The sequence below is a fragment of the Leucoraja erinacea genome, chromosome 22 (genome assembly GCF_028641065.1).
Source record: "Leucoraja erinacea ecotype New England chromosome 22, Leri_hhj_1, whole genome shotgun sequence".
NCBI lineage: Eukaryota > Metazoa > Chordata > Chondrichthyes > Rajiformes > Rajidae > Leucoraja > Leucoraja erinaceus.
The window spans coordinates 12,841,007-12,857,673 of record NC_073398.1 but is presented as its reverse complement, the minus strand read 5'-3'; the positions used below and the strand labels follow the sequence as shown (position 1 = coordinate 12,857,673).

The window sequence follows — 16,667 nt, the reverse complement described above, 5'->3', positions numbered from 1 at the left end:
TCCCAAAGTCGGTCTATGGCCAGAGACCGTGGGCTCCGTGATGTTAAAGTCCATAAGCACTCATGGCTGGAGCTCCGAGTTGATCCCTGGCAAAGGGATCACGGGCTCTGCAATGGTAAGTCTGCAGGCTCTGCAGTGGAGCTTCTTGAAGACCGAGCCCAGCAAAGGCCGCCAACTGCTCGATGTTAGGCCGCAGTGCGGACGGAGATATGATATGGGAAAAAAAATGCATCTCCGTCGAGTAAAAGATGAGAAAAAGCTTCCCACAACACCTCCCCACCCCATCCCCCACATAAAAGAAGCTAAAAAACACTAAAAACATACATTTAACAGACTATTAAACACAAAGGAAAGAAAGGACAGCAGACTGTTGGCGAGGAAGCCATTGTCGGCGCCACCCAGTAGATCTTATAGAGGTGTATAAGATCGTGAGAGGAATAGATAAAGTAGATGCACAGATGCAGAGGGGAATCAAGAACCAGAGGCCATAGGTGAGGGGGTAAAGATTTAATAGGAACCCGAGAGGCAAATATTTCACACAGTTGGTGGTGCGTATATGGAACGAGCTGCCAGAGGAGGTAACTATACAATAGAGGCAGGTATTATACAATATTTAAAAGACATTTGGACATGTACATGGACAGGAAATGTTTAGAGGGATCTGGGCCCAAAAGTGGGCAGGTGGGACTAGTGAAGAGGCACCTTGGTCGGCGTGAGGAAGTTGAGCCGATAGGCCTGTTTCCATGCTGTATGACTCTATGAATGTCTGCACCATTTCTAACCCACATCAGTCATAAGTATCAAAATTAGAAAACACTGCAAAGATAAATTGGCAATGTGAAGGAATAGATCTGTGAACTGTACACAAGAACTGCTGGTTTAAAAAAAAAATGGTACATATTGGGGGGAAACAAATTGATCCCATTGCACATAGGACATAACTCCAACAGCAATCAGAACATATGCCAAACCAATTTTACAAAAAAATCCAGCCCCAGATTTAGTTACAATATTTATTGAAAATCTCATGAATATTTTCAATCATTAACTTGATTTGCACATATGCTTTTACTTATAGTCCAAGTCCACTGGATTTGCCGCAATTATAACTCTAGCTGCATTTCAAAATGCAATGTCGCTTTCTCACTCTTTTCTAGTGGCTGCTACCTCTCTTCGTGGCGACTTTGTTGCAGTTGGTAATTGTCCTGTCAGCATACCTGATCTTACGAATCCCCAATCATTCCAGGTAAGTTTTGCATTTCTGCAGGATTTCCTATTACTCCAACTATATTTCATTTAAATTTAATTATAACCTAACTTCTAGCCAGGAATAAGTGCTTGTTAATAAGTGCAGAGATGCAGACAATGATGTTAAATAATCTACACATTTTTTTTTTATATATTAAGCTACTGAGTTCTGTTCAGTTTCTTATTTCTGTTAGAAAAACTTAATGAATCGGAGAATGCTCCATTCAATAAGGTCATGGCTGAACATTCATATAAAATTAACATTTAATCCTTATCCCTTGGTTCCCATAAGTCCAAATATTGACACAATCTATGGCTAGGCAAACAATGCTCTTGAGGGTAGAAAGCTTAGAAAATTCAGATATACTGAGAGAACAATTTTCTTCTCTTCTCAATCCTAAGTGGCTTCCAGCATCTGCAGCCTCTTGTATCTGTCAGCCTGTATGCCCAAAATCAATGGTAGAAAATTGTTGTAAAAGCTGTGAAGGATGGCATAAATTAACACTGAGGCAAGGATTAATCAAAAGCAATTAGTGTGAATTTATCAAGCCAGTGATGATCTTTCATCCAAGTGAAACTGGTTCAGTGATGGAGAACAGGGAGAAACAGACGAAAGGAATTTGAATAACAGGAGGTTTCCACAGAACTCAATGCTAAGCCTCCAGATTTTTTTGATATAAATTAGACCAAGTGCAGACCTGTTGGGTCTGCTTCCCGAACGCAAGGTTCCACCACTCACCCGTTCCCCAAATGCAAGCTATTCCCCCAATGCAATATTGAACCACTCATGCATAGCCATCAACTGCGCAGGCGCGGCTTATTTCTCCTCATTCCCACCACTCCCTCCTCCTCCTCCTCTTCACCCTCCCTCTTCAATCTCTAGAGAGGTAGGGAAGGTAGAGAGGGAGGGGTGGTAGAGAGGGATGTGTGATTGAGAGGGAGGCGAGTATGGAGGGAGCAGTGGTAGAGAGGGAGTGGGGAAGAGAGGCAGTGGGGTAGAGAGGGACGGGAGGGAGTAGAGAGGGAGGAGGAGGGGTTAGAGAGGGAGGGAAGGGGTGGGCATAAGGGAGGGTAGAGAGATGGGGAGGGGGGTGGGGGTAGAGAGGGAGAGGGACAGAGATGGAGGGGGTAGAGAGAGAGAGAGATAGAGGGAGGGGGTAGAGTTGGGGCGAGGGATGGAAAGGAAGGGGGGTAGAGTAGGAGAGGGTGGAGAGCGTGGGAGTGATGGTAGATAGGGAGGAAGTAGAGAGTCCTACACCCCACCTCATCTCCCTCCTCCACCCCTCCCCATCTTCCTCCACAAACACCCCCCCATCTCCCTCTATCTTCAGACTTTTCTGTGAATTTATTCTGGTGATTCAGAAATAGATGTATAGATTTCCTACTGACTGGATGGCACAGCCAGCACGAAATTACACCATTTCAGATTCATCAATATACAAGAAATACTCAACAGATCCGTCAGTATTTGTGAAAAGTTAAAACAGAGTTAACATTTCAGCTTGATGTCTTTTCACTGGAATTTTCAGCAGACTGATGTTATTGTTATGGTATGATTTAAAATCCTATTTTTAAAAATACAATAAACTCTATTGTGCATCCCATTCTGCAAACTAAACATTTAATCTCAAACTTCCCATCAATTCTGTTTCACATTTATAATCTAATATCGGACATTAAATTAAAAAGATGTTAAAATTGTGATCCATTTCTTTCATGCTTTAGAGGTTCAGCTACATAGATTTAACAATGAATAAAAGTGCTCTTTTTTGAAAGTGTAATGCCTTTCTTTAGGAAACATCATCACTTGTTAAATATCTATATATATTACTAAAACTCTCATCTTGACGACTTCCTGTCTGCGTTGTAATTAAATTTGCGCAAAAACGATCCCCATAGCACTACGATGTTTTGCCACCTTGCTCACCATTCTCCTCTGCTGCATTAAATAACTTTTGTTCCAATCGGTGAAATAGTACTAAAGGTGTGAAGGTTTTGAAGGTTCCCCCCCCCCCACACCCCCCCTCCCCACATCCCCCTCCACACATCCCCCCTAACCCCCCACACACCCCCCCACCTCCCATACCCCATCCCCTCCCCTCCACCCTCCCCCCCCCCCCCCCTCCCTCTCCCCCCTCCCCCCCCCCACACACACCCCATCCCCACCCCTCCTCCCCCCCACGCCCTCCCCAGAGTGGTGGAACATTGCTTTGGGGAACGGGTTGCGTTGGGGGAACAGGTGAGTGGTGGAATATTGCATTGGGGAATGGGTTGCGTTGTGGCGGACCAGTCCTCCCATGTGACTGGGACCCAACGGGTCCCACTTAGTCTAGTAATTGTTGAAATTCCAGCATGAGGCAGGGCCTAATTTGAAACTTTTTTTAGAGTAGAAATCTGAATGCCCTGGGAATCAGATCTACAGTGATTTTGGTCAACCATTTATTCCAACATATTGATTCAGATCTGCATGTTTAATAACTGTGTGATTTTACTGTTTATTGTTTTCCTTATTAGGCTTGCACAAAGACGTTCTCAACACTTTTCAGTTGTAAGGATGTTAAAACCTTCTATAGATTGTGTGCAATGGACACCAGTGCTTTTCCCAATAAAAATCAAGGTCACTGCCCGAGTATAAAAGAATTTGCACGGCATTGTCAAATTCAGGAGGATTGGAGAAAGACCTCAGGATGTGGTACGATTTTCTCCATATTGAGCAAATAAATATGCAGTTTAAGCTTACAATTACCAAATATTTTCATTCAGAAATAGCACAATGACAGTTGTGCCTTTGTACTTTTTTTATAACTGAAAATGTGAAATACATGAATTTTCTTTTTTAGAGAAACCTGAATGTCCTGGGAATAGGATCTACAGTGATTTTGGTCAACCATTTATTCCAACTTGTACTGATCCAGATCCGCAACAGAAAGATGCTCTTGAAAATACTTGTGAATGTCCAAAAGGTGACAATACTTTTGACTAAAATAGATTCATTATATTGGAATTAGAGAATATGCTGATGGGTAGCCAGCACGTCTCTCGAGGACTGCTACATTCCATTCTAGAGTCAATAACTATAGACTGCAATGCAGAAGTTTAGAATGTGCTAGTGCATCTGACCTTTCATTCAATTCCATGTTCAAATTGAAATTGCTTGGCTGAATGACTAGATAAATTTAATGTCTGGCCTTCCAGCTACTCACCAGTCATTTGAATAATATTGGCAACCTTCATTTGAAAGGTAAGTTTTGGTAGGTTTTTTTTCTAATCTTTTCTTTATTTCACTAACTTATTTTCTTAATTCATTGACAACAGCCTTGTATCTTTTTTTTTTTTTTCATAAGTTTCTGGTCAGCCTGATTGTAGGAGGTCACGTCACATCTTCACATCACCACCCCTTTACACTTTCTACAGAGGTCACTCAATTCGGACCTCCTATGTTCATTCATACCCTCCCACCCACACCACCCCCTCCACAGGTACTTTCCCGTGCAACCGATTTAATATGTAACACTTGCCCCTATACCTTGTCTCTCGCCTTCATCCAGGAGCCCCAGCAGGCCTTCCAGGTGAGACAGAGGTTCACATGCACCTACTCGGACCTCATCTACTACATCTGGTGTTCCCAAGGTGGCCTCCTGTACATAAGCGAGACCAAGTGTAGACTCAGTGACCGTTTCACCAAGCACTTGTATTTGGTCTGCCAAGGTCCACTGAATCTCTCAGTTGCTAAGCATTTTAAGTCTTCTATTCCCATACTGACCCATCTGGCCTGGGCCTCCATCATTGCCAGAGTGAGGCCACACACAAACTGGAGGAACAGCACCTCACATTCCGCTTGGGTAGATTACAACCCAACCGTACGGACATTGAATTATCCAATTTTAGGTAAGCACCAACAATGCCCTTTCTTCCTTTCCTTTCACCCCACACCCCACCTTTCATCCATCCTCCTTTCCCTTGTACTCCACTTGGATACATACCCATTTCTCCCCCTCCCTCCACCCTTCTTCTGGCTTCACAGTTAGCAACTCATCAAGTCTTTTGTCTCGCACCTTCTGTTTTATTCTCTGGCCTTTGTTCCGACCATTTGCTGATCAACCATCTGCTTATCTTAGAAAAGAGGTACGATGGAAGGGCTCCAATGCAAGTTCACTGGAATGCTTTCTGGGATAGGAGTAGGTCTGGCGTGTCTAGATCCAGGGATCACAGTTTCAAAATAAGTGGTCAACTGTTCAAGAAAGAAGCGGATAAATATTCAGAGGATAGTGAAGGTTTGAAATTCTCTAAACAAAATGACTTTGGAGATTCATTTCCTGAGATATTTAGGACAGAGATTGATGTTTTGATAGTGAATCGAAACAAGGCTTTAGGATTGTTGAAGAAAAGTGGCTCTAATGTAAGAGAGAGTACAGTGTGGAAGTTAGTGGTAAAGTTAATGAAATCAACAAGCAAGGGGCAAGAGGGAGCCCTGATGCTGTCATCGATGTAGCAGAGAAAGAGTTGGGGGATGGTGTCAGTGTATGTTTGCAACAGAGAATATTCAACACAATCTTCAAAATGGCAGGCATAGCTGATGCCTGTGTACAGTGTGAGTGCTCATAACTACACCTTTAACTTCAAGATACTGAGAGGAGTCAAAAGAGAAGTTGATGAGGGTAATGGCAAATTCTGCCAGGTGGAGGAGAGTGTTAGTGTAAGGGAAGTGATTGGGATCTTGTTTAAGGAAGAACAGGACGGCCTTGAGACCTTCCTGGTGGGGGATGAAGGTGTAAAGGGACTGGACATCCATGAGAAAGATGAGGTAATGGAGGTCTAGAAATTGAAAGTCATTGAAGATTTGAAGGGTGTGTAGGTGTTTCAGATGTACTGTAAATCAGAAGGGACTGGACAAGGTGGAAAGGATGGAATCAATATACGTGGAGATGAGTTCAGTAGGGCAGGAGCTGGCAGAAACAATGGGTCTGCCAGGGCTGTCCTATTTGAGGATTTTGGGAAGAAGCTGGAGGCCAGCAATGCGGGACTGGGAACAATAAGGTTGAAGGGTGTGAAGGAGAGATTACCAGAGGTGATGGGATCCGAAACAGACTGGGGGATGACGACCTGGTTTTTGTCTGTTGGGTCATGGTCAAGGGGTAGATATGAGGAGGTGTCCGAGAGCTGGCTACTGACTTCAGCACAGTAGAGGCCAGGCTGCCAGACTACAACAGCACCTCCCCTGTCGGCGGGCTTTCTGGAATACAAAAGTGCCTCCCTTGTTGTTAATTCATTTAGCTTTACCACTTTCATTCCGTCCTCAAATTCACTTGGATTATCTATGACACCTCTCTTCCTTGTCTCCATCACAGGGGGTAGACTATTGATTAATGTCCACTACAATCCTGACGACTCCAGTACACTTCCTCCCACCCTGCCTCTTGCAAAGTTGCAATCCACTCCTATCGTTTCCTCCGTCTCTGCCATATTTGCTCACAAGATTAGGTTTTCGATTCTAGGACATCCATGATATCCTCTTTCTTTAGCAAATGTAGTTTCCCTTCTGTTGAATTAGATGGACATCACCCACATTTATTCTGTGTTCCATAGTTCCCTCTCCCCCCAGACAGAATAACAATAGTCCCCACCTTTCATCCCACCAGCCTCTGCATTCAACACATCATCCTCTGACATGTCCTTCACCTCCAATGTGATCCCACCAGTCCCATCTTCCCATTCCCACCCCGTTCCCACTTCTGCAAAGAATGTTCCTTCCATAACTCCTCGGAACACTCATCCTTCCCACCCAAACCACGCCTCCCCAGGTACTTTCTCCTGCAAACATAGGAGTAGAAAACCTTGTTCTTTACCTCCTCCCTCACATTCATCCAGTGACTTCAGCCATCTTCCAGGAGAAACAGAGTTCACATGCACTTCTTCTAACCTCATCTACTGCAGCCGTGTTCCCGATGTAGCCTCCTATAGATCGCCGAGAGCAAGCGCAGAAAAGGCCTACTGGATCTCCCGGTTGTTATCCATTTTAACACCCTTCCCATTCCCATACTGACCTTTCAGTCCTGTGCCTCCTCCATTGCTAGAATGGGGATATACGCAAACTGGAGGAACAGTACCTCATATTTATCTTAGATAGCTTACAATTCAATGCTATGAACACCTGCTCCACTCATCTCCCTAACCCCCTACATTCCCCCACACTTATTTCTACCCTCGTCCTCAGCTTTCACCATTCCTTTCTCTAGATTCACAATCAGCTCTTCAATCCTTCTGTACAGACCTCTGTCTTTTCATATTTGGCCATTGTCTAACCCTCTGCCTATCAACTGACCCCCCCCCGCCCCGGATTATCTAAGACCCCTCTCTTCCTTGTCTCCATCATAGGGGGTAGACTATTGATTAATGTCCACTACAATCCTGCCAACTCCAGTACACTTCCTCCCACCCTGTATCTTGCAAAGTTGCAATCCAGCATTCTGAAGAAGGATCCCTATCAACTATCCATGTTCTCCAAAGATGCTGCCAGACCCACTGAATTATTCCAGCAGTCTGTGTCTTTTTTTGGCACCAAATTGTCAGCCTAAGCATTATTGAATGACGGAGCAGATATGACGAATCCAAATAACTTTTCCATCTTCAATTGGTATATTTTTACTTTCCTTCATTGCCATCTAACTCAGTAACAACTTTTATTTCCATGAATGAAAATTCCCTTTGTTTAATGAGTGTCAAATTCCCACCATATCATCAAATTTACAATTCCGGACATGAATGTCCCCGTAAGTTCTTCAATAGGGAAAATCTTAAACTTAACCCTGTTCATAAAATGACTTAAGCAGGTACTCTGTTCAACTTCAGACACTGTTCTTGATAACATACGACTTGACAACAAATGCATCAGAAAATCAGAGTGTCCTTGTGAATACAGTGGAACCATTTATGATGCTGGAGACAAAAGGAACACTTCGTGTGAAACATGGTAACAGCTTCTAATTCATCCTATTGTGGGTCATTCATCCACACTCATCAAATACTTTACTAACAATATTGGTCTTCTTTTTCTCAGTGTTTGCAAAGGAGGACTATGGGAATGTTCTCATCATAATTGTTCCAGAAGTTGCAAAGTGGAAGAAGGAACACATATTACAACATTTGATGGGAAAAACTATAATTTGAGAGGAGATTGCACATACATTGCAGTTTCAGTAAGTGAGACATTTTGCTACAACAGTGATGGATGGTCACTCTGATATTAACCCTTGTTTAGTAAGCTGAAAGTTCTAAACTTTAATGAATATTTTTGTAGACTCTGCAGGACGATCTCTGGAGAGTGATCATTGAGATGCGAGAATGTCACAAAGCAACAAAACATATTTGCTTACGTCGTATTATATTTTCCACACATAATGTAAGACTTTATGTTTTGATATAGTACTTTTTGTTATAAATGTAAATGATATTTGAAATATCATTAATATTTAAATTTTTTTATAGACTAAGTATGAATTCAATAATAATGGTGACGTTACATTTGACGGAGAAAATGTTGTACTTCCATTGAAAAGGGGTATGAACAAAACTAAAGAAAATTAAGTTCCTTTTAAGAAGGAAGCTGTAAATAAATTAAATGAACATTTTTTATTTCATAGATGGAACTATAATATTTAAACCATCTTCACATTTCATTCAACTTGAAACAACACACGGGTTGACAATGCAGATACAGATTTCTCCCATTATGCAGCTTTACGTTTCTTTGTTGGATGGTAATAAAAGAAGTTTAGGAGGTAAGGTTAAATGACTACTTAGGAGTGAACATGATTTAAACTCCTCGAGTTGATTAGAGGCATTATGTCATATAACCCCAATTAATCATAACAGTCATTGCAAATCAAATTGACATAGTTTTTACTTCAAAGCAATAAAGCACAACGTGCTCATTTCCGCCAGAGAACTGCAAAGATTCATAGCGATTGTCAAGATTTTGTCCCGTAGTATGGAAGGAAGTTTGCCATAACTGAAGGATCACATTGGCATTGCAGCAACAAACCAGCTGTTTAAAAAGGTTGCTAAGGCATTGAGGGCAATGTAACTTTTAGTGTGTGTGGTCATGTTCCTTGCGGAGAATTTCCATGGCATAGACAACTCCATATTATTGTCAGCTGCAGAAAGGTCAACTAAGCAAAAAAGTTGTGAACAATTATGGAGTAAGGAAAATGTCTGCATTTTTGAGTACATCAGATATTGTGATCAAACACTGGAATGTTGATGATTGAATTTGTCTTCATTTGAACATTTTGGCATGTGATGCTCCTTTATTTTTGTGATTATTAAATGATATTTATTATGATGATCTGGGCTTGCTTTTAGTAAAATGCGGCTGAAAACTGCAGCAATGCATTGTATTTCAATATAATCTCCTGAGGAAATGTTGCTTTATCAAATTCCAAGGTAACATAGACATTTAGCCACTGTGTTCTGGGAAATTACCTTGCTCTGTGGTCTAGCTTCAAACATATCAAAATAAAGTCAATCAAACTGTTCACAGAAAGATAATCTGATGATAATTATTAAGTAAGTGGGATTACATTTTACTTGAGTTACTGCACAGTTTGTTGATCTCACATTTGTGAAGGACACCATTATCTTTGTTATCCTTGCTCATATTGAGGTTGCTTGCAGAGGTGATGGTTGAATGCGAGTAAACCTGGGCAGTATTCGATAAGAATGGCTGCGCTCAGAAGGAAGTGTGGAATTGTACCATTTGGATGCCAGTGAAGTTTATGGCAACTAGAACTGAAATGGAAGAAAGATAAATGAGAAGAAGCTATCTTTGGAAGCCAACACTGTGTTTGCAAAAACCTGTAGGAAACAAAGTTAATTCAGAATGACCCAGGGGAAATAACCCTTTTAGACATCTGGAGGTGATGGTGCAGAGAAAACTAGTGAAGCAATTACAAGAGACACTGGCAACGGTTCATAGCCAACATGAGAGATGACACTGGATCTGAAGCTCTGTTGGATGACAGTATGAGAGTGTCAACATTTGCAGGGAAAACTTGAATAGGACAAGAAGAGAAAATGTATCACAATTATTAAGAGGAACATTTTCTATCTTGGTACATGTATTATTACATTGAGTTGACAGGGAGGGAAGCCTAATAGTAAAGATGAGGACATATTTGGGCTTCACCAATAATTTAAGGACTTTGAAGAACAAAAGGTGCGCCAATTGAAATGGTATTTTAGAGATGTGTTATTAGTCGTATTGAAATAAAAAAACAATAATGGAGCACTGGTTAACTTCAACAGAAAAAAAGAGATGACGTAAAGATATGCATTAAACAATCAATGTTTTAACATCTTTGAAGTTGTATTTTGTTTAGTATCTGGGGAATCATTTCTGTAAAACAGTTCAAAGACTGTGTCATATTTTATGATGTTTCTCAATTAAAACAACTGCTCAATCAAATTAAGTAAATTAATTTCCCTAAAGTTTTTCTATTTTTTGCGTTCTAGGCTTGTGTGGCAATTTTAATGGCAAGGCTATTGATGACTTCACCTCTGTACAGAATGTGGTTGAACAATCGCATGTCATTTTTGCTCATTCATGGGCTGCTGACATTAAATGCAGCTCTCCTGAAAAGGAAATTCCAACTTGTGTCAGTTCAGAAAATGGTAATGTACTGTTTCCACATAAATATTTTGCTAGGTATTTATTCTGATGCAGTATATTTTTGACCTGGATCACTTTGATGGCCATAGTTAATTTCAGCACACACAAAGTGGATTGTTTAGGTTACGTGAGAAACCAGAGATGTCTGAAATATAATGCTATGATAGTAATTACATTCTAATTTAAACATGAAAGGTTAGACAGATTGTTTTCCTCAGGACAGAAATATCAAATACTAGAGGGCATAGCTTTTACATGAGAGGGACAGAGTTTAAAGGAGATGCGTGGGGTATGTTTTTTTTTTACATAGAGAATGGTGAGTGTAATGTTCTCTGTCAGGCCCTGTTGTGACTAGCACAAAGAATTCACGTCCACCATCGTGTAATACAAGTTTAATCTGCTATGACTGAAACTTCCAGATGGTCACTTGACGTCAGTCACGAGGCACAGGTACATTTGCCAGCTTCTGCTTTTGGCCTCAAGGGGCACTGGCATTTACATTAGATAATACATTACATATACATCACAAATTCCATTCTAATACATTCACTGATAGTACATTACAAATACATCACAGTGAGTGCCTGGAATGTGCTGCTAGGGGTGATGGTGGAGGCAGCTACGAAAGTGGCATTTAAGAGTCTTTTGGATGGGCACATGACTATGCAGGAAATGGAGGGATATGTATTATGCACAGGCAGAAAATAATTGGTCTTGGTGTCATGTTTGGCACAGACAATGTGGGCCGATGGGTCTGTTCCTATGTTATACTGCTCTATGTTCTCAGGTCTGCACAGTTTTCAATGATGGAACATCTTTGTCAAGCTTCCTCTTTCAAAGCTGAAAAAGGGGCTCAACCCAAAATGTCACCCATTCCTTCTCTCCAGAGATGCTGCCTGGCCTGCTGAGTTATTCCAGCATTTTGTGTATCCACTGTACTCCAAGTTGCCGTAGGATGCTCCCTTCTCAACTGGATGCCACATTGATCAATCACTTAATTTCAAGCTGGGGGTTGACAGTCCACAGCAGAGTGCAATAGTGTTGCTGCTGCACAGCTCCAAAACCTGTGTTTGATTCTGAACCAACGTTCTAGCAATGTGATGCAACTCCATTGACCCAGTATAATTTATTTCACTATATCTGTATTAAATTAAGTTTGATTCTAATATCTGAATTCAAGATATTCACAGACTACATTCAACCAAACTTTATCCAACTTCTTTTGTAGAATTCTATGCAAAGGAACATTGTGCTCTTCTGAAAACAAATGATGTTTTTGCTCAATGTCATTCCACAGTGGATTACATTCAATATTATCAGGTAAGGACAAGCATTATGTAAATATGTACAAATAGAAACGTTTCCTGCCTTAAGTAAAATGAAAAGCCACACAGCCGCATTCGACCTCTGCAGCAAAGATACAGTAAAAGAGGCAAAAGTTAAACTGACTATAACCTATCCTATTGTCCCATGCATAATCTCTTAAATTACCATGCAAGGAAGGTTAACCACTCTCTTGCCGAAGATTCTCATTGCATGGCATTTCTGCATGAATGTTAATTGGCACTTATCAGCCCATGCTGGTAAATGGCATTAACCTGCAACTATCTCCATTTCTGATGTAAAGATGGAAGGTCATCAATCTTTGGATAACCTTCCCAAATTGAGCCTAGCGTACTGCCTCGATGAAACCCGTAATGACATTCTGAAGCTGGGCTGACTCACAGTCATCTGCCTTTTTTTGCCGAATCTTCTAAATTGGATTGGATGGTGACTGGCTCTTCTAACAAACTTGGATGATCAGAGATCTCAAAAATTATGTTAGTTAAATAAGATCGCAATTTGTTTTTAGATTGTATAATGACTTGTGTTTTCTTGTTGTCATCTCTCGATTCCAGTTTACATGAACTTAATAATGTTAAATGACCAAGTGATTATTATATTTGCATTTTTTTTAAAGATGTGCAAGATTTCCATATGCAACTGCGATAATCTTGATCATTGCATCTGTGCTGCACTGGGGGCTTATGTTCATGCATGTGCTGCAAGAGGTGTCATACTGAGCGGTTGGAGTGGAACAATTTGCAGTAAGTTGAGGTCTTTACATTTCATAGAAATTCATCTCCTTTCCTGCTAACGAAAAGCAGTTTATGACATTGAATAAAACTTACAGTCTATTGATACTTGGAGATCTGAGCCCGGTACCATGTGAACATTGCATCTATATAGATTTTATTTTCTTTCAGGATATTAACTATACTAACTTTCCATTGCAATTAGGAGCTGATTCTTAAATTAATACAACATTGTGACTTCTGAAGTCTTTCCTGACAATCGATTTCAGCAGGAATTACCCCTCTTTGAAATACATGTTCACTAGATATTATTTTAAATTTGCTCTTCAAATCCTTGCAATTTTGTACATTTTTCTGCTGCTATGGTATCACCCAAGGTAGTACCCTGGAGTAGCCATGGATATAGAGCACCTACATTATCAACATTTTCTCTGCAGCTCAACACTCTGTTATGTTACTGCAGATATATGGGAAATGGACGTGTTCACATTCAGTTCTGCCATGATATTAAATGGTATATCATGCTGCTAGTTCTTATGTTCATATCAATAATCTGCCTTGCATATAGAAACATAGAAAATAGGTGCAGGAGGAAGACATTCTGCCCTTCGAGCCAGCACCACCATTCATCGTGATCATGGCTGATCGTCCCCAATTAATAACCCATGCCTGCCTTCTCCACATATCTCTTGATTCCACTAGCCCCTAGAGCTCTATCTAACTCTTGTTATGGAGACAGAAGAGTCTGCAGATCTGTGAAACTTGAACTAAAAATAAATTACTGGGTAAACTCTGGTCAGACAACTCTATGGAAGGAAATGGACTGATGGCATTTTGAGTTGGGATCCTTCTTCAGACTGATGAAGGATCCTGTACCAAAACATAGCCTGCCTTGTTATGCTGAGGCTTGCAGAAATTTGACACAGTGATAATGAAAGTACACTAATGCAATTCCAGATAAAGATGTGAGCAACTTGTGGAGGCCACAAGTTGAATCCAAATAGTGTAGACCATGAGTTTGTGAAGTACGCAAACAAAGCCATGGGAATTGCTGCAATACATCTCATAGGTTATACTGTATACAGTATAACGATATTGTGCCACAGTAGAGGAAGTGAGTATGGTAGATTGTGTGCAAATAAAGAGGGCTATGTCCGAGATAATGCATAGCTTCTTCAATGATGTTGAATTTGAACTTATGCAAAAAAAATCAAAAGTATTCAATCATGCTACTGACTGATACCTTATAGATGGTGCAAGACTTTAATGAGTCAAGGAGGTGAACCACTTACTACATCATAAGCAATCACTTTTCTGCTCATAATATCAAAGTAATTCTATGCCATCCACAATGTTGGTGAGAGAAATGATTACATTGAATATCGGGCAGTATCAGAAAGATTTGAGTTAAAGACAGTAATTTGGTGAAGATTAAAAGTAGACGTTAACCCTGTATCTCTCTCTCTACAGATGCTGCCTTAATTATTGAGAGAGAATGTTTAATACTGGTGAGATAGGATAGTTCCAATTATACTTCAAATAATGCAGCAGTCCATCCCAAGGCACCACACTTATACCTGGAATGATAAATAAATAGATTTAGACTGCACAAGGAGAGATAATGCACAGCTCCTTAAAAATAATGCATTTCTCTTTAAGAATATACCCTTTGTCTCTCCCTTGTTAACCTCTACAGAGTTACCCTTTACCAAACAACTCAATAAAGTGTCTTTAACTTTTCACAGATGCTGACTGATGTTTCGAGTTTCCAGCATCTTATTTCAGATTTCTAGCATTTACGGTTTTGAATTTTCATTGAACATTCTCACTTCTGACCCTAATGGGAGAATTTTCCCCAATAAAGTAGTTGCAGAGATTTGCTGGACTTTGCTCTGAGGAATTCCTTCAACTTTATTCCGATGTCTTAGATGATTTACTTGCTACTATAATACTATTTTGTACAATGCATGACTCCAACAATTGGGGAGTTTCCCCTGAATCTTATAACTAATTTCTTATTATTAGCTTTAGCTCTGGTAACTTTGTTAATCTGGTATCCAGTTGTTTGGAGTGTCCAAAGATTCTGCATCTATCTCACTCATAAGGGCACAAAATTCTCATTACATGCAGCTTTGGTATTCGCCGTCACACAAGGCTGGCCATACGTTAGTGGGATTGCAGCATGAGTGTACCATCAGAGCAGTGGTCGGGGTTGTGATCAGGATCTCTGGGAATCAAAATCATGGGCAGGTTTGCAGCCTGAGTGAGGATCTGGAGTGTGAATCAAGGTCCAATGTTTGTAAACTTCAGTTTATGTTTCAGTTGTCAAAAAACTCCAGATCCTGACTGCAGACATTGACCCAACCACCCTCCCAGCTGAAGCTCATGAGGTTTGTTGTGGTCCTTTAAACTTACCTGGGCTAAATTTTCCACTCCCTTTAAAATCCCTCCGTACAATGAAAATTATTGTGTAATTTGGTATAATAAGTGAAAAAATAGTGTTTTCTGGTAAGAGGCATAACGTTAAACTGTTCAAAACGTTTCCATGTCCAGCACCACCAAATTTCACAAGTGTGAGGGTATCAGAATTTTATTATGCCAGGGTTTTTCAACTCAAACTTGGTCTAATGCAGCCTGGACGCAAGTTCACTTACAAAACTTTCAAAAATAAACCGTCTGTACAGTATTTGGATAAAATTGATTTGGTTTAATTTTTGTGGACAGGGCATACCCTGAACAAGCTTCCTCATTATCAGAAAGACCCACTGTCAAAGACTTGTTTGAACAGCCAGGAACGGTGTCAATACGACACTGATCTTCTGCATCAATTGTCACCGTTCACTCAGCCACTTTTTAGATATTACGTAGAGTGAAGAAAATCAGCTGGAATTTGGAATTGGTGGCCAGTTATACCTGTCCTGTTCAAGGTGGATTTTCTGAAACGTCTTTCTGAAGATAATTATGAGTGCTCGATTTGTGGCTTTCATTGGTTCTCAGCTCTACTCTGATTTTTTTTTTTTGCAGATACAACCTGTAAGAACAACCAAATTTTTGACAATGAAATGACAACCTGTAACCGGAACTGCAAATTATTAACCAAAACTGATTTCACCTGTGACGTGAAGGATACTCCAGTTTATGGCTGTGGCTGCCCAGAGGGCAAATATATGAATGAAAATGGAGCCTGTGTTAATGCTGAAGACTGCTCGTGTTACTACAAGGGGATTTATATTCAACCCGGAGAGAAAGTTGCTGATTGGTAAACATACCTGTTAAAGTCTATTCAAGTGTAATCATGAACCAAGTGAAACTAGATCATTAACTCCTTTTTTTGTCACTTCAGTTATTGTCAAGGGGGATCAATTGGTTGCAATCAAGTTACTGAAGCCACGACTACACCCACAGGTAAAATTTGTAGCTTTTTGTGCTGTCATAATCAGAGGCCTGCATCGAAATCTCCATGAAATAATTTTCCGTTTTTTGTTTAATTCATTAGTATGCACAGGGGGAAAGGAACTTGTTCGTTGTTCCCCTACTGGAAATCAGACTCACTGTGGAATGAAATGCAGTAACCTGGCATTACCTTGTGTAAGTTTTGTCCAATATAATAAGCTGTTCAAATTATACATACTTGCATACCACACAAAGTACTGAACCATAACACAAAATAGTCCCAA

General features: G+C 40.5%; 1 protein-coding gene across 1 annotated transcript; it reads left to right on the top strand.

Moving 5' to 3' along the window:
• The first annotated feature begins 10,227 nt into the window (after positions 1 to 10,227).
• On the top strand, positions 10,228 to 16,648 carry LOC129708042 (mucin-2-like). The gene is made up of 5 exons (XM_055653584.1): positions 10,228 to 10,267; positions 10,759 to 10,917; positions 12,096 to 12,235; positions 12,876 to 13,002; positions 16,015 to 16,648. The coding sequence occupies exons 1-5, from the start codon at positions 10,228 to 10,230 to the stop codon at positions 16,251 to 16,253; spliced, it is 705 nt and encodes a 234-aa protein (XP_055509559.1). The 3' UTR covers positions 16,254 to 16,648.
• Positions 16,649 to 16,667: the final 19 nt, after the last annotated feature.

What these genes read in the sequence shown, in the direction of transcription:
- LOC129708042 (XM_055653584.1), top strand. Translation starts at nt 10,228, where the DNA reads ATGAGAGATGACACTGGATCTGAAGCTCTGTTGGATGACA. An exon ending in TGAAGCTCTGTTGGATGACA is followed by an intron (nt 10,268 to 10,758) that starts GTATGAGAGTGT and finishes TTTGCGTTCTAG; the next exon opens with GCTTGTGTGGCAATTTTAAT. An exon ending in ATTACATTCAATATTATCAG is followed by an intron (nt 12,236 to 12,875) that starts GTAAGGACAAGC and finishes TTTTTTTTAAAG; the next exon opens with ATGTGCAAGATTTCCATATG.